Below are 26,078 nucleotides of genomic sequence, written 5' to 3'. Positions count from 1 at the left end.
GTAATTAGAGTTGCAGTTTTATTACATTCATCACTACTGAAGCTTATAGTTTCTTTAATGATTTAGTCATTAGTGTGTAATTCAACATATATATAAAAAAATCAGCTTGGTTCATTTAAAATATATACATTTTATTGTTCTCAACATACAAAAAAAAAACCCATCAGTAAACTGTTTCGTTTCTTGTGAAACTCTGCTAAATGTGATTTCAGTTGTGGTGATTTTTAGAAAAAATTAATTCAATTCAATTCAAAAATACTTTCTTTATTCCGAAGGAAAATTAAACGTTGCTCATAACTCATATCATCTAAGAATCTTCAAGGAGTTGTTGTCGGAAATGCTTTATACTGACTCTCCAGTAGCAGTCAGTCTTGCTGCCTGAAGAGGCCTCTGACTGAAGAAAATGTTACTGAAATGCCATGAAATTCTACCAGCTCAGTTTCTGGGCACTTTTCCACAGTAACATGTCCTTAAATAGACCATCAGCTGTTAGCAAGCACTGCTAATTCACCTGAAAGTTCAGGTATATTTTGAGTGGTTAAGATGCTAATCAGTTAAAATAAAGAAAGTAAGAGCAAAAATACTTCCAGGTGCACAGAATCCAAAACCAGAGGGAAAAATTGTACAAAAAAAGCAACTCCTCAACCAATCAATGAATAAAAGTCCACAAAAAGAACAAATCAGAACTAAAGCGAGAGAGATGCATACCTTATATTTTTGATTAAAAAAGTTACTACTTTAAGTCGTACTAGACAACCTTGGGAGCAAGTTTTATTTATGTCTGGAGATTGATGGTTAAAGCTAATTGAGAAGATTAGTGTTTGGGAAATATACGTCTTACATCAGCAAGTTTTTTTTCCAGTTTTTGCGATGTGTAATATGGACAGAGTAGATGTCTGTTGCCAACCAAACGTTAGACCATATTACAGTACAAGAAGATGCAGCTCATCTTTTTTTTAAACTTTCTGACGTTTTAATGATAAAGGCTCAGAGTTTCTTCTCCTGTTCTGTATTTTTCTTTCTTTCTTGTCTTTTTGCAGAGTCTCTGCATTCAGTTGTGAGTGTGCTGTCTCAAGTGGAGTCAGATGGAGAAGTTGGTGCAAATCCAGCAGCAGCTGCCGCCTCCGGAGCAACAGGATCAGGGTTTAATCCTGTAAGTTAAGATCCAATTTCTGCTCCGTTTTTCTTCTACACTGGGCTAAAGATTGCTGAATTTATTTTCACCGTACTTCCCTCTTTATCCCTGTTGTAAACATTTTTGCACCCTGTTGTCGGGTTATGAATAATGCTTGGATTCAGCAAGCTGGGAAGTTCATGGTGGGCTTATTTTAGGGAATCTGAAGCGCAGTTGAAGCACTAGATGCCTCAGACTTAATATAGTTTTCTAGTCTGGATCATATTTTAACAACTAATATTCAAGCTTAATGCAAACAATTAAATAATGCTAGTCATTTTAAAATGAAATTTAAAACTATTACAGGAAGATTTTTTTCTATGACTGACATTTTGTTAATTGCCAGTTCAGTCTCGTCATATTTAATATTCTGAATATGCAGAACATAACTTCATTTATTTTTATCTATATACACGAGTAAAACCTTGATTTATTTTTTTTGTAGGATGTTGAAAAAGCAAAACTTTCTTTTAGTAAAAAGGAAATATATAACTAGGTAAAAATAATTCTAAATAAGCTGCAAATTTGAGGAGCTGAAACAAATGTTTGCTGAACTAACAAGTTATTTAGATGTAGCTGATGCAGTCAAAGGTCAAAGTTCTGATCTACTCGATGTGAATCCATTTTATATTCAGTAATATTATGAGGCAAAAGGAAAATTGAGGTTAGTTGACTTCTTTAATGAACCCGACTCAGTTTTTCAATCAAAAGTTTTATCTTTTCTGACGGAACAGGCCAGAGTTGCTTGAGTTGTAGATGAGTGGATAAGAAAACCTAAATAAAAACTTTGTTGATCAGCAAATGCATCCTTCAATCCCAGAGAGAATCTTTGACTTTTCATTTTAAGTGCAAGATTTGAACACATAAATTCATTGTATAAACTTATCATAATAAGAAACTGAGAAGTCGAATGGGAGCTTCAGTCATATCTGATCCAGACAGAAAGTCTTTTTGTTAACTAAGAGATTATTTGCTTCCTGCAGGTGAATCCATGCAACAGGAAATGTATTTCATTTTGACACCAAGGAACATGAGAAACCTTCTTGTTTGCATATTTATAGTAATGAATGATTGGCTTTCATTTATTTTGGTTTGTTATTGTCAGTACTGCACATGCTCACATGTTATTTGCCGAGTTAATTGAAAGCCACATGGAAATAATCAGAAAAGAGTTTGAAATCACAATCAATGCTTTTGTGATTTTCAACTTTTGATTAAGACAGGAAAGATATGTATGGAGAAGTGTTTTGGAAATTATTGTTTTCTAAAAGTTAAAACTCCAAATTTCCAAAAACAACTTCTGACATTTTTTTCTTGAAATTATTTTAAATGGAAAATCTTCTTCTATGATTTGCAACATCAAAGTTTGGCTTCAATATTTAACCCTCAGTGTTTTTTTTTTGTTTGTTTTTTTTCGTTTCTGGTTGGAAGCACAAAAACCCAATTAAAAAATCATTTTTGACCAGTATGTAATCTAATTTATGACCCACAGTTCATAAATTAAAAAAAAAAATATTAAAGGAAGTTTTGAAATAACCTTTGTTTTCAGGTTTCTCCATCCACACTCTCTTTATGGGATTACAATTGTGAAATTATTTCAATATTTCATATTTACTTCGTTAGTCAAAGTTTAATTTAGACAGCTAAAAATGATCCAAAAGTCAAAAACATAAGGTGTTTGCTCTGCTTGTGTCATTGTTCAGTCACCCATTTTGTTTCGTCTTATGTTGGCTGCACTTATGAGGAGCTTTAGGGTTTTACCCTGTGGCCTGTGGGTGTGACAACAGAGGACATAATGACTTCTGAAAGTACGCGGCTGTAAGCTCTCTGACTCTTTCAGACGTTTAACGTCAGACATTTCATGACTCTGTAATAAACCCACACAGCATAAAGTCAGGGATGATAATTCCCTCTTTAGCAAAGCTCCTACAACATACATACTGCAGGAAGGTTGATATCCCCCGTAAATCTGAAAAGTCGACACGCCAGATCAGCGTCTGCTGAGATTAGCTTTTTAAAAAGATGACTGCGGACAGCAGAGTATCTCCCCTCAGTAGGTGTTTGTTCACGTTTCTGTGTTCCCACTCGCTGAACTGCGGACGCTGAATCTGTGACAGCTCACATATTGCAGAGTTGCTTAAATAAGAGATTATCACTACAGTAAAATCACACCATGTGCAATGATTATCCACAAGGACAGCAGCCGCCTCACACTCGAGGCGTGCAATAGTCACGTTCAAACTTAAAATAACTGCATTAACATTATGCTCTCCAATGGAGTTTAGTTTATTAGAAAAACTGTCATCAGAATAATTTACACGATGAAAAATTTAAATATTTGGGTTTGGTGCAGCAGGAAGACTGCAGAAATGCTCACTGGAACCATAAAAGAGGCTAAACGGGGTGTGTTTTTATTAGTAAAGAAAAAAAATCAGATCTTTTATAAAAATCCTGTGGTGGATGAGCAGCCCTCGCCGTGCTCATTCAAAGATTTTATAGCATTGTTCCTAAAATGTTTCCGTCTCTCTCTGGTATCTCTGTCCTACTCACTTTGCTTCTGCTGCCTGCTTGGGATTTGGAAGAGAGTCACACTGTAGCCTGAAGATAAACATCCCCATTGTGTCTTCATTAGACGGCATGCGTGTGTGTGTGTGTGTGTGTGTGTGTGAGAGACAGTGTGTGCAGCTCCGCTAGTTGCATTTGCATTCTTGTCCTTGCTGTGCAACGCATTGCTTAAGTTACACCAAGCTGTGCTGCCGCTGTGCTTGTGTTGATTTTATGACATGCTCCTCTCCAAGTGCACAACTGACTTACCAGCACTAAATAGTTTTATGTGTTAAGATGTTTGAAGGAGGATGTAAGGGCAGTAAAAAGGTTACACAGTTTCAGAGAGGCCACATGATAATTACAGACTGTAGTTTCCGTTTCAAGTAACTCTGTTGAATTATTCAGAATTGTTTCTGTGCTGCTTTCACATCATGGCCTGTAAAATATCACAGATGCTTTTCAGTTTAATGCTGTTATGCAATTCAGAGGCTACAAACTCTCTGGGTGAATCTCTTATCTCTTATCAACTAAAACAGTCTAATAATTAAATGTACTTCTATGGTTGAATGCAGATGTTGATACTTGTAAACGGTAAAAAGGTTATTTATTATTAGAACTAATAAAATATGTAAAGTGGACCCATCAGTGCAAAAGATTCTCTAGCTGTAGTAATGTCGTTATATTTTACTTGTTATAAAGACACCACTAAATTTCGGTATTAGAACTTATTCAACATGGATAACACTGGGCAACAGCCAAAACATTGCCTGGAGTTTTTCAACTGGGTTAGGGTCATTTTGATGCGCCGAATCCAAAAATCACATTTGTTTTGCTCAATCAGGTCAACTTTCTGAACTGCAAATGCAACATGAGCATCAAAATGCATGACTTGTTCTCACATATGGATCGGTTTCCTGAGAATCTGGGATCAATGAGTGAAGAGCAGCGGGAGACAAAAGAAAAGGAGAATTTTGCACAATGAAGACGTAATGTTCAATTTATATGTATTAAACCTTATCGGTGTTTATTACTCCATTTACAGAAATCCAAGTCTGTAACATTTAATGAATACACTTTTTTTTTTCTTCTAAAACCTTTTCTGGATGATTGAGAATAAAGGATGTCATTTTTGGATTCACCAGTGCAAAAAACAAAAAAAACAAAACATAGACAACTTCCAAAGAATATTTTTTGTTACAGTATGGTTGCACAGATTTTTATTTAGGGATAAGAGAGTAAATGGGGTCACATTGTTTAGATTTTTGAATTATTGCTCCTCCACTTAACACAATTACACTTCATTATTCTGTTCTGTTGCATAAAATTTTAGTAAACTACACTGAAATTTTGAGCTTAATGCAGAGATGTCAAAACCTTTTGCCATGTAGGCTTTGTAGTAAAAGTTTGTAGTACTTTTTATTCTTTTTATTGTTATCACAATAGTACCACAAAATATTGTGATAAACTTCTAAGTCCACATCGTTTAATGCCACAAAATATGAGTGGATGGTTTTATAAGGAACTGTCTATGCAAACAATCACACAATAGAAAATATCAGTATAAGTCCAAATTGATGCTGGGAATCTAAAAACTGAGGAATAATGTAGAGAAAATGACCTTTATGTAACTAGATTTTTAGAGATCAGCTTGCTAAGTAGTGAAGTATTATATCATGATATTTGCAGGTTTGAATAAAACATTGAACCACCTTTAGAAAAAAAAAAAAGAAACAGCATAATGTTCATTTGATTGTGATTCTTCTTTTTTCTTCTTCCCCCGATATTCTCAAGAGGCAGTGGGATTAATCTCTGTGTGAACACATGAAGGCATATGAGATGAACTCAAAAAGGAGTGTGGGAACAGTTCTGAAACTACGGCATTTCCCACATCTGCATTTTAATGCAGTTTTAATTAAAAGCGAGCCTCCAGAGGTCGGGCTTTATGGTGATTTCTGACCAACTGAGAGGTGATATTATGCAGAGGGAATCGCACCGCTCTGCCAAGCTGAGGCTCTGCGGTCATTAATATGACAAATCAGCTGCAGCAGGAGAGCTGTGACTGTAATGTTACCACAGAGGTGTGATACCGCTATACGTTTCTCACCTTTAATAACTCTGATTGATATGAATGAGCCGCTGCCGTCCCTTTCCAACTCTGGTTAATTCCTTCCTCTTTCTAAAGTTGATATTGCCGTATGTTAGGTTGTAGCGCACACTGTGGTGTTGGACATTAAGCATTCAATTAGCACTGTAACAGGAGCCTGAGGCCCGTCGAGTTTTTGTCTGGGGGAGACAGAGATGTGGGAGTCATATCAATTAAATACATACTTTTTAATTAAACATAAAAATCATTAACTTGATTCCATTATTCATAATTTCTTATTCAGAAATTAGCTCCTGGGTGACATTTTATTTAGCTTCCCCTTCCACCCCCCTCACTATAAACAAGGATTGGGCAAAAGATTAAAGCCACTTTCTGGAGCTACATAAAGAATCGGGTCAACATTTTCACTGAACTGGGTTAGTTAGCTCCTATCCTCAACACTGTTTTCTCTTGGCTTAATTTTCAATGCTGCAGCTCTGGCTGGACGATACGGTTCCATACCTATCATTATTGATTATTGTTAGTTTATCAGAAGTACTGCCAAACTAATGACTTGACCTTTCCTGTTTTAGACACCGACTACAAAGTCTTAAAATGCAAACATTTAAGAAAAGAACTTAAATTAATAAGCAATGCTTATCTTGGTGGGGGTACAAGTAAAGCCTGGTGGCCCGCCAGGCTTATAATACATTGTGGGGAAACTCTGGAATACGAATGCAGGCAGATGACTGGAAGTTAATCTAATTCTAATATTTGGCAAATTTCAACTCTTCATCATCTTCACCCTTTTCCTATAGTTTTATTTGATCTAATCAGACTATATATGGCCACTATTCCCAAGAGATGTTAAGACATATGACTGTTTTTCAGTCATGTCTTCCTTCCTGGTTTTTTTTGTTTGTTTTTGTAACCATGTATTTACTCTGGAAGCCTTCATTTCTAATTTTGTGTTCTTTTCCTTCTTTTTTTATATTTGTAAGCAAAGATTTTATCTCAATAACTTAAGAAACAACTAAAAACCAACCAAAATAGTCAGAATAGAATGGAATTGATTCATAAGCCTCTTTTTTTCCAATCTCTTCTCTTTTCTGTTTTCTTTAGTGGAGGCCTGAGTTTATCTGCTTGGGTTCAGTTCAAAGCTTAAACATTTTCTTAATTTTCAGAAAATGCATGAAAGGTAATTTCTAGTGCAGCAGAACATAATAATCTAGTATCATAAATAAAAGGAAGTTTGTAAATCTTTAATTATGTTTATTGGGGGGCTTTTATGTGATAGAAAATGAAAAAGTATCTCATAATTGTGAAGCTGTCAGAAAATTAGTTCTGACAGCTTTTTGCAAATAATAATGAACTTTGTCTAATTTGTAGAAAGTCTGTCTGTATGTTTTGTGAAGGATTCAGAGGTTTGTTAGATAACAGGCAGCTTCAGGAAGACCAAGAAGCAGCTAGTATGAAATAAGATTGCATGAAAAAAGCGCTACATGTGGTGCTAGCGTCATGCTGTGGGGAAGCTTTTGTTCGGCAGGAATGATCAGAGCTGATGGGAGGGGAAAATAAATGTTGCTGAAAACGGGTGAATAATGGAGAAAAACCAGTTGGAGATGGCAAAACATTTCTAAATCCAGCGATGGATTTAACCAGTTGCCTTCAGAAAGTGCTTAATTAGTAAATATTAGTGGTGGGATTTGATTAAATTCTTTAATCAAATTAATTGCTCTGTCTTTAATTTATTCAACTGAAAGTTAAATGTTGCCAAATGAACATTTTCAATTCAAAAGGTGTTTTTGCTGCTAAGTTATCAAATAAAAACAACAATATGAGCTCAACAAGAAAGATATTTACTGATTAAATCAGATGTTGTTTGTGGATGTGGCTCAGTGGTGGGACTCGATTACCACATGGCTGATCCAGAAACATGTCAATACAAACCTTCTGGCTCTGGACTATAGGATATATTTAAAAATAAATAAATAAAAATTTTACAAGTTTTATGTAATTAAATTAGCTCATTGAAGTTCCGGCACCAATAAATAGTCATGTTTCTTTTTTTGTTTTTTTTTTCAGGGTGAAAATATTCAAGTCTTATTTGTCACTTAGCCTGTGACAAACAAGACTGTGTTTCAAGTCCAGCGACTCAATTTATTATTTGTGGAATATTATGCTAAGAATAAAAACTGAAACATGTTTGTTCTGGAGCTGGAAATGAATGACCTGAGGTTCTGCCAGATGTGCTAAAACTGCGGTTGATGACGGTTTGAGAACATTTCCGACCCGGCGGATCTCCTCACCTCATTGATCTTTAGGACTTTAGGATGTTGCTCAGTGTCATTAACGGTTAATTACTGTTCCGCTCAGGAGTCTGTGCCTGCTTTCAGGCCTCCCGGTGCCTCCGATGCAAACACAAATCGAAGTTGGCTCAATTCTTGGCTGCCTCTCTCCGCCCATGTTGTGATTGTGCTGATCTCTCACAAAGCTCAGCCTGATCCGGGCCTGGAGCGTCGCCCTGAGCTGCTGATTCTCCCTCGCTTTCAGAGACCACCCTCTGCCCCGCAGGCTCAGGGACTGCTAAAAAACACTCAATGAATGAAATTTATCGACCGCTGAGTATAAAAGTGTTATTCACTGAAAACAGGAAGTGTTAATCTTTCACCATAGTTTACGATGTTTAGCTAGTTTCCTTTTTGTAGCAAACACTTGGTGTGGATTTTTTTTTCTGTTTATTTTGTTTCTTAATCTGTTACAAGAGATTAAGAAACTCCATGCTCATCACACCTATTTCTTAAGAATGCAAAGGATCAAAATAACCAGATGAAATTCTTTTATCTACTTCAATTTAATATTTTAACTCCTTACTGATTCATAAGGATTATATAATTTGTTTATTTTTGCCTCTCACTTTCTTCCAGTCTTTTCATTCTAAATATATTCTGTATATTGTTAAGTCTTACACATGCATGGTATTTTCACTTGCTGCAAAAGCAGTTGTCCTTTGGGGACATACAACTAAAGTTGGCATGAATACCGAGATGGGTAGTGGTTGAATTTTAATATTAGTCGTTGGCAGCAGAATCTGAGAGTTCTGTTTTATTCGGCTTAGTTTGAGAAGGAGAGCAGAGTTTTTCCGCATTTTCTTACGTTCGGATCACAGATTTTAATGTGTTTTACTGAACACGTTAAATTTGATTTTATATGAATGTGGTGCATAATTGTGAAATAGGAGAAAAAGGAGATCTGAGAGGTAACTGAATAATAATAATAATAATAATAATAATAATAATAATAATAATAGTAATAATAATAATAATAATGTTGTTCTTCAGGCGGAAGCTATCGGACAAAAACTGCCACCATCCTCGTTCAGCTTCACCTCTAACCAGTGTATCCTCTACGCGCTGGGAGTCGGCATGTCCACCAAAGATCCAGACAGCCTCAGGTATGCATCTGCTTTTTGTTTGCGTGCCAAAAAAAAAAACTAGCAAATTGTTGTGAGAAACCCAAACGTTTTGACTGTTCAGAACTGCATGAAAAGGCAGTCATCCCCGATACTGACAATGAATTCAAGGAAAGTTGCACAAAAGGAAAAAAAATCTCAAAAAAAAAAGGTTTTTGCTACATTTTCTGGCATTTACCAAATAGAAATAGTTTTTGTAATTGTACCTGTCCTAAAACAGGAGACGTTTGGTGGGATTTATCTTCAGGCAGTGAGAAAATATTTGGTGTATTTAAATATCTGGTTTCAACTGTACATTGTTTTGTGCAGGCATTTAATTTTTAGCAAGAGAGTCATTTAGAAGAAAGAACCTTTATTGTCCTGCAAAGAGGAAATTCAGGAGTAACAGCAAAAAGTTCTGAAGTGTTAAAAACAATATAGAAAGAAATAAAATTAACAATAATAATAATAATATATAGTGTTCACCGAAGATTTGTTTGGATTATTTTCGTGTAATGAATAGTTATTATGCAATATGGCAAAATTGGTTATTATTGTGTGTAGCAGATATAAAAAGTTGAAATTTAGGGATTTTTTTTCTTCTTGGGCCATTTCAAAATGTAAAGTTTTGCTATATTTTAGTTTACCTTGTCCCTGCTGCAGAATTATTAATAGGAGTAATAAATATAATGCCGAACTGAAACCGTCTTGTTCATTTGTGTTGCTCATCTCTCCAAAATGCGATGCTGGAAAGGACTGAAAACACCTTGGGAAGTGCTTGAATTTTACTTTGTGAAAAGTGCAGGAGTCCTGCCTGCTTCATTGTCATGCATGTTCTGCCATCTGTGCAACTATTTCTGTCTTGGTGCGCTTTTTCACACTTCACTGACACTTTGCATCTTAACGTAGGTTCCTGTACGAAGGGCATCAAGACTTCAGCTGCCTCCCCACGTTCGGGGTCATCCCCTCGCAGGCCGCCACGATGGGCGGCGGCCTCAGCGCCGTCCCTGGACTCAGCATAGACTTCACACAGGTCAGGAAACACGCAGGTTACTCTGTAGGATGTCCGCCTGCGCGATCTTGCACATATCTAAGTGTGCACATAACTTTGCTGTTTGTAAATATGGCGACGCAGATTTACGTCCATATGGGATATTTCACACAGCCTTGCACACAGACGAAGAGTAAATAGTACACTGCTAATGCTGATGAGGCTGCGAGACTTTCTGGTGAATGTGTGTCACAGCTGTTGTGTTGTTTCAGGTTTTGCATGGAGAGCAGTATCTGGAGCTTTACAAACCTCTGCCTACTTCAGGTATTTACTCCCCTGATTCTACGCAGCGGTAAATTAGGGCTGCAGTTCATCATGAAGGGAAGTAAACGCTCTTCCAGCGTCATTTACTCAGGCTTATAAAATAACATATTATTCTCTTGGATATTTTAAATAATAAGCAGGTAGTTCTTTTACTTTTTACTGCATGAGAAAAGGTCCTAGAAATTATTGTGATAAACAATAATATTGTTGTTTTAAGATCATTTTCAAGCCGTAGCATAATAATTATTTTTTAAATGCTTTATATTGGAACTGGAGAATATTTTAAATATCCAAATGTCTTAATTTTGTGTATTTTTTTTATATTCTACAGCCTAAAAGTCTATTCCTACTTAATAAATACAATGTTTTCATATTAATTTGACATGTTTTGTGTTTGATTTCTCAGATAACCTCCTAAACACATAAAGAAATAAAAAAAAGGGTAGTTTTATTACCTGTTTGGTGACTTGAACTAGGCCGTAAACATTTTTTGAAACACGGTTTGAAACCCAGAAGCTTGTTGATGCTGTTTTTGTTGTTATATTTGTCCTCAGAAACTCTTCTAATCACATTTCGTTTTACACTCAGCTGCTGGATTTTAATGAGTTGTAACTCTGTTTTCACATTTCAAACAAAGACTGTAGCCCACAGCTGCATGCATCAGTATTTCTTTTTATCCCGAATATTTTAGCAGAGAGATGAGATGGGTGCAAAAATAATGCCAGTTTTTCCAATTGATTAATCGCTCTGATAATGGATTTTCTTGCAGAAATCAACAAGCATCTTAGAAATTCAACATTGACTGCTTCTGTTTTGAATCAAAATGTTGCAGAATTGTAAGTATTCTCATGTTAAGCGTTTAATCGTCCCTCCAGGTACCCTTACCTCTGAGACCACAGTGGCAGACATCCTAGACAAAGGATCCGGCGCCGTCATCCTGCTGGACGGTGAGTTTTGATTTACCCTTTAACAGTGCAGAGTTTTCACCATTCAGTGTATTTATTCAATATCCATTTGTTTTCTTCAGTTTAATGCATTCTTTGGCCTCGCAGATCCCTCTCAGGCTGAATTAATGAAAGTTAATTTACGGTCTGTGTCTGCAGGGACCAGAATAACAGACTGTGAACGGCTCATACTTTTTGTGTGTTACTCAAAACCTCTCTGATCTATAATTAATCCATCTTAAACCAGGAAACTGTGGGACCTGGGGTTGTTCTGTGTGTCGACTCGGGAGAATCAATAAAACCTCCTCACTCACTAAAAAGAAGTTACGTTGGGGTTATTTTGCATGTTGCAGTGACATCATGTCTATTTTCTTTCTACTTGACCACTATGTTCTGGTTTATCATATTAAATGCCAGCGTTTGCTCTGTTTTGCAGTGAACACCTACAACGGCGACGAGCTCGTGTGCTACAACCAGTTCTCAGTGTTTGTGGTCGGAGCCGGACGCTTCGGAGGAAAGAGGAGCTCAGACAAAGCTAAAGTATGTCAGAGATTTGTGTTGAATGTTTGCTATAGAGCCATAAAAAGGCTTGTCTGATTGAAACAACTAATTAACAGACTGATGTGACGAGGCTCATCAGTTCTGAAATACGGCGCCGTATTACAAATTATTGAAGCTTTTTAAAAAAACAAAATAAAAAAATAAGATGGCAAAAAATTCAGATTTTATCAAGTAAAGGGAAGAAAAACAATTCAAAGATCCTCACTTAAACCCTACCTATTGTAATAAAAATTAAATATTACAGCCATTATGGAGAAATTTCCAGGTCTGAGTTGGATAAAGTGGAAAACATTCTTTGATACTAAAACTTTAAAGAAGTAATATTGTAATAACCTTGTCAGCAGATAATAAGACGTTTCAGTGATTGTTGAGACACTTTGCACAGTTAATAAGGAGCAGTGTGTGCCAGAATTTTTTGCCATGTTTAATATCCTTCACACTCATTAAATCAGTCTTTTATTGCAGCAGCTCAATTTTATGCAGAAAACTGTATGTTTCCACTAAACAGTTATGTTATTCATGTCTGCATCTTAATGTTGATAAAACTGTAGATATTTTCTCTCGGTGGTCTTTAAGTAGAGATCCTGACACTTCACAAACTACTTTTAAAAGACATCACATATTTTCCAGGCACATAGTGGCATTTTATACCACTTTTTATTTTTATTTTTATGGTTTTACCATGAGTGGTTATAAAAATTCTGAATATCTCAAGAATGACTTAAAAGATTTTACTTTGCAATTTAATGCCTTGAAATTGGCTTTGATATTTGCGCTTATTTATGACGGTAAATGTGACTTTTTATGACTCGCTGTATAGATCGTGGATTATAATCTGACATCAATTAAGGCTCAGGCGGCTGTTTAGAAAGTTTTTGGCAGTTTTTGAGAAAAATCTGCAATAAACTCCCATTTATTAGTGCATGAAAGTGTGGGGAATCGTTGATTTTGCGTGAATTTCCAAGGAAATTCTCAAAAAACTTTAGGGACTGATTGATATAATTTGGCAGTAAACAGATAAAAAATTGCATTGATTTGATTGATAAAATAATATTTAAGCACACTTAGTGTCTAGAGGACCACATAAAACGCTATGAAAAAACTGTAATGAATGCTCCGTCATATTTAACTGTTTTTTTGTTTTGTTTAAATCTCCCCAGGCTCCTCTGCCTCCACCCGAGCGCGCACCAGATGCCGTGGTGATTGAATCAACCACAGGAGACCAAGTGAGTGCGCCCGTGTGGGTTTTGCTGCAGAATAAATCAGCCGAATTGATGATGCAAGGGTGAAACTAGAACATGTTGGATTTTCTTTTTACTCCTCCCTGCAATAATCATTGAGTTGGAGTCAGAATATGTGTGGCGACGGCGGGCTGAGCGCGGGTTTTCGTTCTGTGTCAGAGAGGAGAGATTGCTGCCGTGGAAAGTAACGAGAAGGAAAGAGAAATCCCCCCCAAGCGTTTTTAAATGACTGCATCTGTATCACTTCAAAGGCATTCTTATTTTAGGTGTCTTTATGATAGTTTAATTTTATCCCACATGAAGTTATGAATAAGATATAAATCTAAACAATGTCTGCTCCCCCTGCGGATACAGGCCGCCTTGTACCGTCTGAGCGGAGACTGGAACCCGCTGCACATAGACCCCGGCTTCGCCGCCATGGGAGGTGAGAGCAGAACAAGACGAAATACTGTTCAGTGCGGACTCCCCGTCTCCTTTTGGTTTTTGTTCCTCTTACTCAAACGACGTGTCGTCATCTCATTTATTCTCGCTCACGCTGCGTTTTAAAAATGCTGTTTGGTCAGGCTTCCGGGCTCCCATCCTGCACGGCTTGTGTTCGTTCGGCTTCGCGGCGAGACACGTCCTCAGGCGCTTCGCCGACAACGACCCGGCGAAGTTCAAGGCCATAAAGGTGAGCGTTACCTCTCTGGGGTTTCAGATCAAATGTCTACATTGCTGCTTCCGTATGCTGCAAAGAATCAACACCGTTTCCACATAAGACTTGATGGAAGGGTTAAGAGTAGCTCTGTTTTCACCTGCAGGTTTATTACAGCACTGAATTGTTGCAAATGAAACAAAATATGGCCACAAGGTAGAGATGGGGAAATGTTTCGAGTCGACAGGAAGATGACTGTAGCTAAAAGCAGGAGAACCATGGAGGAGTATCTGTTAGGCTACGTTCACACAGCAGCGTCAAGTGACCGGATTACGATTTATTTTTTTTCCCCTTAATGCGACCTGCATCGGATGTTTTTCGTCCATGTAACTCAGTAGTTATGTGTCCTCTCCCTTCTCAGGTCCGCTTTGCGAAGCCCGTGTTTCCGGGTCAGTCGCTGCAAACCGAGATGTGGAAGGAGGGCAGCCGGATCCACATCCAGTGTAAAGTGAGTCTCTCTCTTTTTTTTTTTTTTTTTTAAGCAGCACGAGGATTACACCCTCATCACGAGCTGCGGTGAAGAAATGAGCCCGAGCCGCCTGTTCTTCTGATGAGCTCTGGTCTCTTTCATGCAGGTGAAGGAGACGGGTGACGTCGCTCTGGCTGGGGGCTACGTGGATTTGCACGGCGCATCAGAAGCGTCTCCTGAAATTCTCCCTCAGGTACATGAAGTCTGGAAACGGGGCGGGGGGGGGGGGAACTACCCTCACTGTCAATTATTCCACTGCAATTCCTTTAATACATTCCTTTTTTTGGCGGCCTCATTTCTTTCCAGTCTCAAAGTGGGCGGACAGCGGCGTTCACAGAGGCCTTTTTATTCAGCAAAAAAAAAAAAAAAAAACTGCTTAATGTCGCCTGGTTCATTTAGGGGCATCAATGTGAGCAAATGTTTTTACTGCGATGTTATCCACCCAGATTCAAGCGAGAGAAATGTTCTCTGTGATTGCAGGGAAATTTTGATTTCTGCTTGGACTTTGCTATTTGGATTTTATGTAATGCAGCATAATGAGGAGGTCTAACTCAGAAAATCTATTTTTTTTTTTTTTTTTTTTACAGATCGCAAAAAGGGGTTTTCACAGGTTGTTTGACGTGTGCATTTTCGCTCCACAAGCCTCCCGCCACGCTGCACCTTTGGTTTAGACAAAATGGATGTATATTTTCCGCCTTTTCTCCCCCTGCTGCAGGGAGGAGGCCTGCAGAGCGACCTGGTGTTCGCAGAGATCGGCCGGCGCGTTAAAGATCTGGGCTCAGAGCTGGTCAAGAAGGTGAACGCCGTGTTCGGCTGGGAGATCACCAAGGACGGCGAGAAAGCTGCAGAGTGGAGTAAGCTGCATGGACACAAACGTTTTTCGATATCATTCAGCTAAAACGATCATAGAAAATTAGACGGACGTCACTTAAGAAATAATATAACACTGAAATTGAAGAATACATTTATATAATATAATATATTTACATATTCCTCAATAATCAATAAAAAAAAATAAATAAATAAAACTCTTCCTATAACTGCTGAACAACTTTTTGCATAATTATTTCCACAGAAAACTCTGCGAGGTTGGAAGGCCTCCTTGCCATCACCCTAATCTTTAGCTTCCTCCACAGATTCGTTCAGATTTAAAGTCGGGACTCATGTTGATCAAAGCTACAGCGGGAAAACACAACACAAATCAGATTTATTTTTTTTGCCCACACACAAACTCGTTGTTATTCAAATATTGATTTCTGAACTCTTCACGAGTTAAAACGTTAGTATCATTGTTTTTCAACGAACATGAACTTGTTTTCTTTGCATTATTTGAGGTCTGAAAGCACTGCATCTTTTTAGTTATTTTGACCATTTCTCATTTTCTGCAAATAAATACTAAATTTTTGCTTGGAATTTCAGAGACATGAAGTTCACAGTAGTTCTTAGAATAAAAGATCAATGTTCATTTTACTCGAACATATGCCCACAAAAAATAAAATCAGAGAAACTGATCATTTGAAATGGTCTCTTTTTTTTTTTCCAGAGCCCTATAATCAACTTTTTCACGGCAGCCTTAAATACGATCACTTTCAAATTTCAGCCGCTTCTAATTCAGATACACACCTGATTGTTTCCAAAGCGTCTGCAGTCTGAAGGTTCGTGTCGCATTTCATCTGGTTTTTACCTCATTCTTGTGAACGAGTCTGTAATGGAAGCACATCACAACACAATCCCGCCACTTCTGCTTTTGACTGCGTATCCAAAGAGATTGTTCTACAGAAGTTGCTCCACAAAACACTGTTTCTATTAGTTGTGCTTTCTTTTTGCTAGTTTCCTTCGTCTTATGATCTTGTGACGATACGTTTGGCTCCCTTTGTTGAATGAACTATAAAATCGATCCATAAACGGCTCCTTCCTTTGCTACTCCCATAAACAAAACGCTGTTGTTTGACATGAACGTTCCTCTCCAGGATCGTCTCTAAGCGCCGTCCTGTGTGCTTTGCTAATGGACAAGCTAGCAGACGAGGTCAGAGAGGATCGTTCATGTTTGCAGATAACTCTGTGATGCAATGGAGGACAGGAAGTTGGTTGGTGCATCGGATTGCACTAAATGGAGACTGATGTGAACAAAAGAGAACAGAGATTAAAATTGTCACTTTTCGATACAAGTTAGGCTGATTTCGCTGATGTCGACGTTCAAAACCAGGATTAGATTTGACGTTTTCTGCTGGAATTTGAAAACGAGTCGATGGAAAGTGGAGCTTTTTAGTCTATTAATCTTGCTTCTTGTCTGTGTTTGCCTCCGTTCCCCTGCAGCCATTGATCTGAAGAACGGCAGCGGCTCTGTGCGCGGCGGGCCGCCCGGCGGGAAGGTCGACGTGACCTTCACTCTGTCAGACGAGGACTTCATGGAGGTGGTGACGGGGAAGCTTCAGCCTCAGAAGGTAACGTCTTTGAAGCTCCTCCGCCGGCGTCTGGGAAACTTCCACCTCGCATTTAGTGACCGCCTCCCATTTCAAACGGCCGCTGCGAAGGCGAGCCACTTCCTGTACATTCTGACTTCGGGGAAAGTTCCTTTGAGGCTCCCTTCGATCCACAACCACGTCCTGTTTGATCTCGTCTCGTCAGATAAAATATGGAAGCGGCGATCTCTCGGAGAGTCCTCAGCGCAGACAATCAATCGCCGCTGCTTGTTATGTCTGTGGCATCCCATCTGTCAATGGGAGTGGCCGTCACCGCGCGGAATTTATGCGCTTCCTGGAGCTCCGCTTATTGATCTCAGGCCGCCCGCGTTCGTCTTTATAGAAAGTCGGAGGTTCTGGAGATCCCTGAGGCGGGTCTTCTCCTCTCTCTGCGGTGATGAAAGGAGCAGCTGGGGGAAGATTAGCTGACGGAGTTGAAAGAGGAGCTGCTAACTGTCTTCCAGGGTCATCATAACCCCGTTGTCGGATTGATTTCAGCCGAGCAGAGCAAAGAAAATCCTCATCAGAGGCTCGGTTAGCTTTCTTCTGCGGAGGGATCGTCTTCGTCTCCTTTCATCTTAACTTCCTGAACGCTGTTCAGCTCTCTGAAGACAAATGCTGCAAAAATAAACGTTTGTTTTTCTGGTTAGGCGTTCTTCTCCGGCAAGCTGAAGATGAGAGGGAACATCATGCTGAGTCAGAAGCTGGAGGTCATCCTGAAAGACTACGCCAAGCTGTGAGCGCCCACCAACCAATCAGAAGGCTTCAGGAACCCGACCACATCGACTCCCTCCTACTTTGTGTTTGGTGACCATTTCTTGGCTCTCTAGGGAAATTCATTTAGAAAAAATCATCCACTGAGACATTTCAGGATTTAATTGATCTCCATTGAATTCATTTAAGGACTCCTAAACGGCCTAATCCAAGCATCAGGTGGGGAAATGTTTAGGTTCACTCACATCTCTAGCTGCTCAAGTCCCTTCAGCATATTCAATTCACCACATTTCTCATGAGTCGTGAACTTTTATTCACATTTTAATAACGCACAAGATGAATTTATTAACGTTTCAGTTAAACTGAAATAATCAAAATCTAGAGCAGCTTTTATGATCTATATTCTCGTTTCATGACTAATTTACTAAAGTCAGAGGCAGTTTGATGTATCTGATACTCTAATCAGCTCAGAGTTTTATACTAATGTAAACTTTTGCTTAATTTCAACTTTATTTGTGCAATTTAATGCAATGTAACAGTTCCTCCTGTAAAATAAATGGTGACTCTAATTAAAGCCTTAATGTATTATCTCGCATTGCTCTTCTGCTAATTTATATAACACCTTTTAAGAAGCCTGATCTGAAGACTTCAGACACAAACGGAGCAGAAATCGATCCAAAAAAGTTCTAAACTCCAGTTTCATCCTAGTAGAAACACGATGGAGTGAAGTTTGATCACTGGCTGTGCAGTAAACTCACTTGAGCAAGCATGTGGCGACTATGGGAAGGAAAATGAACCAGTGTCTTAATCGGTCCGTCACGGCATCAAATTTTGAGATCCAAAAATCTCTGGCAGCAGTAGCTCTTCGTAATTCTAGCAAGTAGAAATTTAAGCTGTTGATGTAATAAATTGATTTTGCATGACATAATGATACTACAATTACCACTGACGTTGTTTTTATCTATTTTTTTATGTACTTTCATTCCCATTTTACAAAATCTTCAACGTTCCCCAGACGGAAACACATCCATCTGCTTTCCAGCAAAAGTTTAGTTTTAATTTAAAACTTAAAAGCAGAAATAAAATTGGGTTCTTTAGAAATTTTAAAAATAAATCTGAACTAGATATTTATCAGAGATGATTTATATATTTGAAAGGTCCTGTAACAAATCTTATTTAGCTGGACTGAAGGCAGACATGGCTGCTGGGACTGTAAAGGTTTCTGAATCCTCTGCAGCGAAACATTTATTACTGATACTAATAATAACATTCAGTAAGTTATTGGCAGCAGCAGCAGCTCAGCCGACGGGCTTCAGGAAGTTTTCACAGCTAAACAGAAACTTTGGATGAGATATAATATATAACAAAGGAAATGAAAGGGAGAAAATAAAGCAATAACAGTTACCTGGAGAGTAGTAGGAAAAAGTATCAGTTTGCCTTCCAGCAGCCCAAACCTGCAGCAATAGATTATCCTGAGTTTCTCCAACTATGCGTTTTGTCAAAATGGAAAGTTTTAAGTCCTAAAAGTAGAGCTTTCTCGTTCAGAGTGGAAGTTTGGGCGATTATTTTGGTTTGTAAGTAAAGCTAAAGTAATTACCACACAAGAATGGCTGCACTTAGTGCTGCAACTATTCTGATTAATCGGATAAAAATATCACGTTACAGATTTTTCATTTCACCTCTTAAGCTTCAATTATACAGATGCAAAAAATAAAAAATAAATTTTATTGCCTAAAACGCCATAACATTCCTTCAATGAATTTGAAGCGGGGAAATATGAAAGATTTACAGATGTTTTTATCTTAAATGCAGATTGTATATATATATTGTACTGTTTTGACTTTTCTACTGCTCAGAATGTTTTTTTTCAGTAAATGGCCTCTTTTTGAGCCTTTATACTCCATTTAACGATTCATTGACTATTAAATCACTTAATATTTGATTAATCAATTAGTCCGATTAATAGCTTCAGCCCGAGCTGCACCTCGAATGTTAAATTTCAACTCAACATTCTTCTATTAAATCTTTTACTTCACAGAGGAGTGTCTATCAATTCCTCCACTGCTTTTGGCTGATAATGTTCAGGAAAGAATGGATGGTTTGTTGCCAAGGTAACGTCACCATGAGCAACATGCCTCAAAGTGGCCATTTTCTATTGGGCGTATAAGGTAGTTTGTTACCATGGAGATGCAGGCTGGTGGAGAATCGTTGCTGTCCTTGAAGAAAACTCGAATATCTTGCCGTATTTTTAATCCACCAGACCAAAAAAAATAAATAAATAAAGTTCTTGATTTGTCTTCAAATATGTACTGAACCCAGTTGCATTAACAAAGTGACCAAAAGTGCTAAGAACACCATGTTTCTCTTTAATTAAGTAGAAAAGTGACATAAATGGAGTCAACTTATAGCTATGCTCAACAAATGAGCCACAAAAAGAAACTGTCGATATAAAGTTTCAAAGCTACAGAGACATTTTAAGGCGGCGTTTCCATAGATACATGAAGAGCATTACGCTGGATGAGAAGAGGTCTAAATGTTAATGTGACTCAGCCATTTACTAATAAATTAAAGCTGATCAGATGTGTCAGTTTGCATGAAGCCACTCCTTATATGGTCACAAATTATTACTCTGAATCCTTTCCTGCTAAAATTGCTTCATTTCTACTTAATAAAAAAAAACAAAAATATATATATATATATATATATAAAGACAACTTTCTTTTCTGGTTTCACATTTTTCCTTTATTACATCAGTAGAGTTCCGTATATAATTCAATGATTTACATTAGAAAATTAGACTTATGTAATCAAGTTCACATTTGGAAGATTAAAAGAGGAGAGAAGAAACAAATCAATTCAATTCCATTCGGGCCAGAGACGTTTGTTTGATCGTCTTTGTGCAGCAGCTGCAACCTGAAACAAAACACTGTTAAACTGCAGGACTTTAAAGAAATGAACAATGATTTGTTGTTTTTTTTAAAAAAAAAATCTGTTTATTGTCCAGTTTCTGTAAAAATACACTCAGCTGGCTACAATAAAATTGACCGTTCTCTCCAAGCTGCTGCAGAACATTTTCCAAACATGCAGATTTGCAGAGAACAAAAAAAAAAAAGGAAGGAAAATACGAGTTGAATTTGCAGTTTGATCAGCTTATACTCCTAAACATGAACATATTTCATAAATATACCCGTCTATACAGAATAATCTTCATAAAGTGGCTTTTATCATCACCCACCGTTTGTCTACGACTAGTAGAGATTAAAATAAACTTGTGTATCTATATATGTACAGAACTGCATGAAACGCCTTTCATCTAAGTGTTTTCCTAAGATCAGGTATATCTGATACAAGTTTTAAGGGTTTTAATCACAATAATATCAAGATATCACTAGAGCTGCACTGATCAGTTGGGCAAAAGCTGCAGGAATTCGATAAATGCATCAAAACTAGAAACTCCCACTCTTTCTCAGTCTATAAACGTCAGCATGAACTCTGATGGACTTTTCTGTGGAGTGTATAAAAATCTGATAAATATTAGATGACATGTTCTGATGCGCGAATTGGGAAAAAATTGTACTTTCTTTGATTCAAAACAAGAGAACCTGCAGCACATTTTTCCTCATATTTAATAGTCCTGAGAGAGAGAGAGAGAAAAAAAATCATAATCGGTCAAAATTGGAAAATAAATTGGCCTGAAATCAGTGCATTTCTGGATATTTTCCTGTAAAAGGCGCTCTGAAGCAACACCGCATCGGTTGAGGGGAAAACTGCCCCAATTTTGGAATAAAACATAATTTTCCACTAAAACAACTTCCCAATTCGAGCCTTACATCTCCCCCTTGTTCCATAGTCAACTGCAAAGTTTCCTGCTACAGGGAATAATCTGTGGAGTCAAACAACAAGAGAAAGCTCTGATAAATTAAAGCTACTTTGTGCAACACTATAACCAAAGCACTGCGCCAGATCGGCAGGAGGAGATTCAGAGGATTAAGGACACTTAATGTTGATTATAACACCACTGGTTGAATTCAGGCTGGGATAAACACACATCCTGGCATCTATTACTTTTATTACCTTACCACCTTCAGCCTGCCTACTGTAGGCAGGCTGAATGTGCATTACACTACATATAATTAGCTTAATTTATCTTATGTGCAAATACAGAGAGAAACTGGTGCAGAGATGAGGACGCGTTCACCTTTAAGAGACATATTTGCTTTCAGACAGATGGATGAGAGGAGTGACGCTCGTAAACAAACTGCTGCATGTCAGCACTTGCATCAGAAAAATGTTCAAATCCTATCTATGATATTAAATTGTAACGTTTTCTTACTAAGGATGGACAATTATTGTTTATAGTTATTGGGAAAAATAACTATTTTTGGTTCCATTAGAGGATCAATAAACATCAATATAATATATCGCACTACTTGATGTAACTGGTGAACTACAGGAGTCGATTTCATAGCTTTATTTCTAAGGTTAGGTTCTGATTATTAGCACTGCCAAATTTATTAGCAAAAAAGGAAAAAAATAAATAAAAACCTGCATTGAATTTTTAAATCACTTTTTATTGTAACTTTTATCATTAACTCCCTGTCCATTTATTTTGGTTCTGCTCGTCAGAAATATGTCTGGTCTAAATAACTAAGCGTCCTTCAGCAGAGTTCAAAATGACCAGAACAGCAGACGACTGGTTGAGTCTGGATGAATCTCTGCGGATTATCTTGGCTCGGCTGCTTCTGCCTGGCAACAGCAGAGCTAAAAGCTGTTTGGACCCTCATCACTGCTCAGTTAGTGTTTTTATCCAACTCATCTGTCAAAAAGCAGGAAGCATCTCCCTGTAAAGGCGACCGCCTGCGTTCATCTCCAACTCCGTCCGACTGATTGAATCCGGCTGGAGAGCAGCTCCAGTGAAAAGCGTCACGCGATACCAGCGAGGGGAAAATTGGCATCTGCTCGCTCCCGACGATCCGTCTGATCCGGTTGAACATCCCGCTGCTTTCTGACCGGATGCGATTCTGTTTACATCAGGCCGTCCCACAGAGGGTCACCTGTCATTTATACGAGACGTCTCCAGCTTCCCTCTCTGTGCAAAACGAGCTCCTCGGTGGACGGGGAGCCGGCGGTTCTGTTGGCTGAGCGTGCTCTCATCTGTACCCTTTGCTCGACTCAGCTGCAGTTTTAAAACACTTGTGACAAGCTCCTGTGCTTCGTTGCCCTTGGAGACAAGATTTGGGTTCACATTTCATAAGAGAAAAAAAGAATAAAGGAAAGAAAATCACAGCAGGTTATTTTACTGCGTCGCTCGCATCCGCCATGTTTTCCCGTCTAGATGAAGAACTTGACGTCGCTCTTGGGGGTGCTGCTGCTTTGCGCCGCGGCGAAGCGGTTGGGGAGCGTCCTCATCTTCATGGTCCCGTCGGCGCCGCAGGAGAAGATGTGGCTGGCCGGTCCCACCTCGATCTGCATGACCCCGGTCCCCAGGTTCCTGAACAGCGACTGGCGGGCGTGTTCATTGGGGAAGTGGTAGAGGAGGCCCTGCGTGGCCAGACTCCACACCTGGAGGCAAAAACCAGATCAGGACCAAAATAAATGACTGTCAAAACTTTCTAGTCCAAACATCTTTGTATAGTTGAAATAAGACAAAACTAGCTTGTAAGTAACTATCCAGAAAGGTATAAGATTCTAGTAGGTCAATAATTCCTTATTATTGATTAAAAAAAAAGTATGTTTAATCAATAAAAGTGCTTTTAATGATTAAATAAAAGTACTTATTTAATCAATAACACTTAAGATATATTTAATATAGTCTGCCAGTGGAAATAGTAAGTTTTCATCAATATTAAGGAATTATTGACCTAAAGGAAGCTCCTATATATCATCCTGCAAAGTTATTTACAAGCTAGTTTTGTATTTATAAGAACCTTCAAACAATAATCTTTATTGTCATTATAGAAACTTTGTAATAAATTTACATGCACTATAAAGAAATTGGATGATAAATGGTGCTAACTGGCATTTAATGGCTACTGCATATAAACTGTTTTTCAGTCTGTTCTTACTTTAATGCTTCTTAACCCTTTAATGCCTAAGTTTCAAATCTCCACCTGGATCTTTTTGCTTATTTTAATTGTATAAAGTTGTTTAAATGTCCCGTGAGTAAATATTTTTGCCCATTTCTCCACCACAAATGGAACTTTCAATATTTAATTTCGGATTGGGGTCAATAAAGTATTCTTCAATGTTTGCTGTGTTCTCCATGTGACTCACAGTGACCTATTCCACCCGAGTTGCAGCTCTCTGCAGCTCCCCCAGAGTTACTGGGAACCTCCTGGCTGTTTTTCTGATGGATGCTCTTCTCTCTGCTGCTCGGGTTTCAGATGACAGACCGATCAGAGAGCTGCAGGCTTGACTTCTGCAATTGGCGTCATTGGATTTTGAATTTGGCTAGAAAAACTCCATTCAGCTCCGTTTTCAAATCTTAAAACAATATTTATTAGCCAATGATCGATCCGGTGTCCCTCATTCTGCTTTCACAAGTGCATCAAAGACAAAAGCTGCTCAGATTCAGCGGGGCAAAAAAAAAAAGGCTAGAAGCCTGAGCACAGTTTCAAACGGACAGAGTCCAAGAGCAGAAACATGAGTGTAGCACCAATTTATGGGCTTTAGAAGAGTAGCTGCCCTCAGAGGAGACGAGTCTTCAAAGCCTTTTAAAGGTTTAGAGGGACAGTTCTGCTCTGATGTCCTTCAGTAGCTCTTGTCCTCACCGTGGAACCATAAACGAGAACTATGGACCGACAGAGGAATAAAGCAGCTGCTCTGAGGACAAAACGGAGCAATAAAGTAAAGTTACAGATGGCTGCACAAGACCGTGCTGTAAGTAAAGGCTTCAACTTCAAATGGCTCAAACAGCATCGCAGCGAAAAACTAAGTACACCCCATGAACCTTTGAGAAGTAAAACAAACAGAAACCAAGTCTAAAGAGAAAACTAGTGTGAATGCTTTATAGCATCAAAGCTGACAGAAGAAAGACTAAAGTTGTTTATCTCTTTAAAAAATAAAAATACTAATTCAAGTTATAAGGAGCAACAGACTAGAAAAGCAGCATTAAATTAGGTTATTTTCCATTTCCTTCCTCTAAAGCAGCTCGATTTCTGTGAGCACTTTATTACTGGATACTGAATTCAATACACTGAAGTCTATTAAATATATAAGCTCACCACCCAGTTGCTGGTCTTTCTTGCAGTGCTTTGAAAGCTTCTCCATGTGCAGAATAACGACATAGTTTTCATTTAGCCAATATACAATTAATGACTTCAGATCAGGAACATCTCGCGACGCTTTGAAGCTTTTTCACGAGCAATAATCCGGAGTGAAAGTCATTTGAATTCTGAGCAGAGAGATCCGTAACCAGAGCACAATGGCCTCATCCTGCAACAGCTGGCTGATCAGAACCAATCTAATCAAGTCAGGAGATTAAAGTCCCCACCTCCCGATATGGAGGAAAAAAAATAAAACGTCTTCATTCGAAAACCTAAAGAGTAGAAGTCCTCTGCCTTATTTCTAGTGCCACCCACTTTCACCTTCGACATACGTCTCCATCAGTCACTGCTGTCCAGAGCAGATGGTTAATCATCGAGTGACATTGATTTCCTTTGACTTTGATGGGGCTCGCCGCCCCTGTGGACAAACGCCCGTCATCTGACTGACGATCTGGAAGATGGCCAGACACTTTCCCACCTGGGTGCCAGACGCCCTGCGGGGATGTTCTCTCTGTCAGACAACTTTACTTTTGTTCAGAGGAAATGAAGTGCTTTCATTATCAAGGGCTTCATGTCTCCGTTTTACCATTTGCATTTTAAAAAAAGGTTGATTTTCTAAAACCCGAAAACCGGAACCTTTTCTTGGTTTTAACTCTTTCCTCCCATCTAATGGAATCGCCTTCATCAGCTCATTTAAGTACCTTAATGTTTCCCTCAGCGGATCCGCTGATGAAGCAGTCCTCAGTGGGATCGACAGCCAGCGCTTTAACCGGCGAGTCGTGGGCCTGGAAACTCTGCTGCTGCTGTCGGTGTGGAAGCTCCAAGATGGTGATCCAACCTTTCCTCCCGCCGGTGAGGAGAAGCTGCCGCCGCTGCGCCATCGAAAGCACGGTGGCGCCGGAATCATGGCAGCAGAAAGCTAATGAGAGAGACAAAGAAATGAGGGATAAACAGGAACAAAAACATGAGGACTCAATGAACATAATTTTTATAACTAGATCTTAAAAACGCCAATCAAATTTGAAGAGTTTTTAAGATTATTGGAGGGGGAAAAAAATTTAAAAACACTACTTAATATCAAACCAGATGGAAAACTCTGATATATGCAGCTTTGGTAAAAAACAAGAGACCAATAAAACTAATCAGTTTCACTGATTT

At 38.4% G+C, this 26,078-nt stretch overlaps 2 protein-coding genes across 5 annotated transcripts in view; one reads left to right on the top strand and one right to left on the bottom strand.

Moving 5' to 3' along the window:
• Positions 1-21,165, top strand: part of hsd17b4 (hydroxysteroid (17-beta) dehydrogenase 4) — a 28,779-nt gene extending 7,614 nt beyond the window's left edge. The window contains exons 12-25 of the mRNA XM_044110356.1: positions 1,041-1,153; positions 9,146-9,258; positions 10,165-10,288; positions 10,519-10,570; positions 11,446-11,517; positions 11,951-12,054; positions 13,236-13,301; positions 13,671-13,740; positions 13,880-13,986; positions 14,372-14,458; positions 14,586-14,672; positions 15,195-15,333; positions 16,796-16,923; positions 17,592-21,165. Of these exons, the coding sequence (XP_043966291.1) occupies positions 1,041-1,153; positions 9,146-9,258; positions 10,165-10,288; positions 10,519-10,570; positions 11,446-11,517; positions 11,951-12,054; positions 13,236-13,301; positions 13,671-13,740; positions 13,880-13,986; positions 14,372-14,458; positions 14,586-14,672; positions 15,195-15,333; positions 16,796-16,923; positions 17,592-17,681 (1,352 nt within the window). The 3' untranslated portion in view covers positions 17,682-21,165. The remainder of the gene's footprint in view (positions 1-1,040; positions 1,154-9,145; positions 9,259-10,164; positions 10,289-10,518; positions 10,571-11,445; positions 11,518-11,950; positions 12,055-13,235; positions 13,302-13,670; positions 13,741-13,879; positions 13,987-14,371; positions 14,459-14,585; positions 14,673-15,194; positions 15,334-16,795; positions 16,924-17,591) is intronic.
• LOC122827404 (dmX-like protein 1) overlaps positions 20,375-26,078 on the bottom strand; it is a 62,377-nt gene continuing 56,673 nt past the window's right edge. For 3 of the 4 annotated variants that reach the window (XM_044110339.1, XM_044110320.1, XM_044110330.1), the window contains 2 exons: positions 25,622-25,839; positions 20,375-23,217 (listed from right to left, as the gene is read on the bottom strand). In XM_044110339.1, the coding sequence (XP_043966274.1) occupies positions 22,987-23,217; positions 25,622-25,839 (449 nt within the window). In that variant the 3' untranslated portion in view covers positions 20,375-22,986. The remainder of the gene's footprint in view (positions 23,218-25,621; positions 25,840-26,078) is intronic. The other variant, XM_044110311.1, reaches the window with a different exon arrangement.

This window comes from Gambusia affinis, linkage group LG03 (assembly GCF_019740435.1).
Source record: "Gambusia affinis linkage group LG03, SWU_Gaff_1.0, whole genome shotgun sequence".
Taxonomy (NCBI): Eukaryota; Metazoa; Chordata; class Actinopteri; order Cyprinodontiformes; family Poeciliidae; genus Gambusia; species Gambusia affinis.
This window is presented reverse-complemented; position numbering and strand designations above follow the sequence as displayed.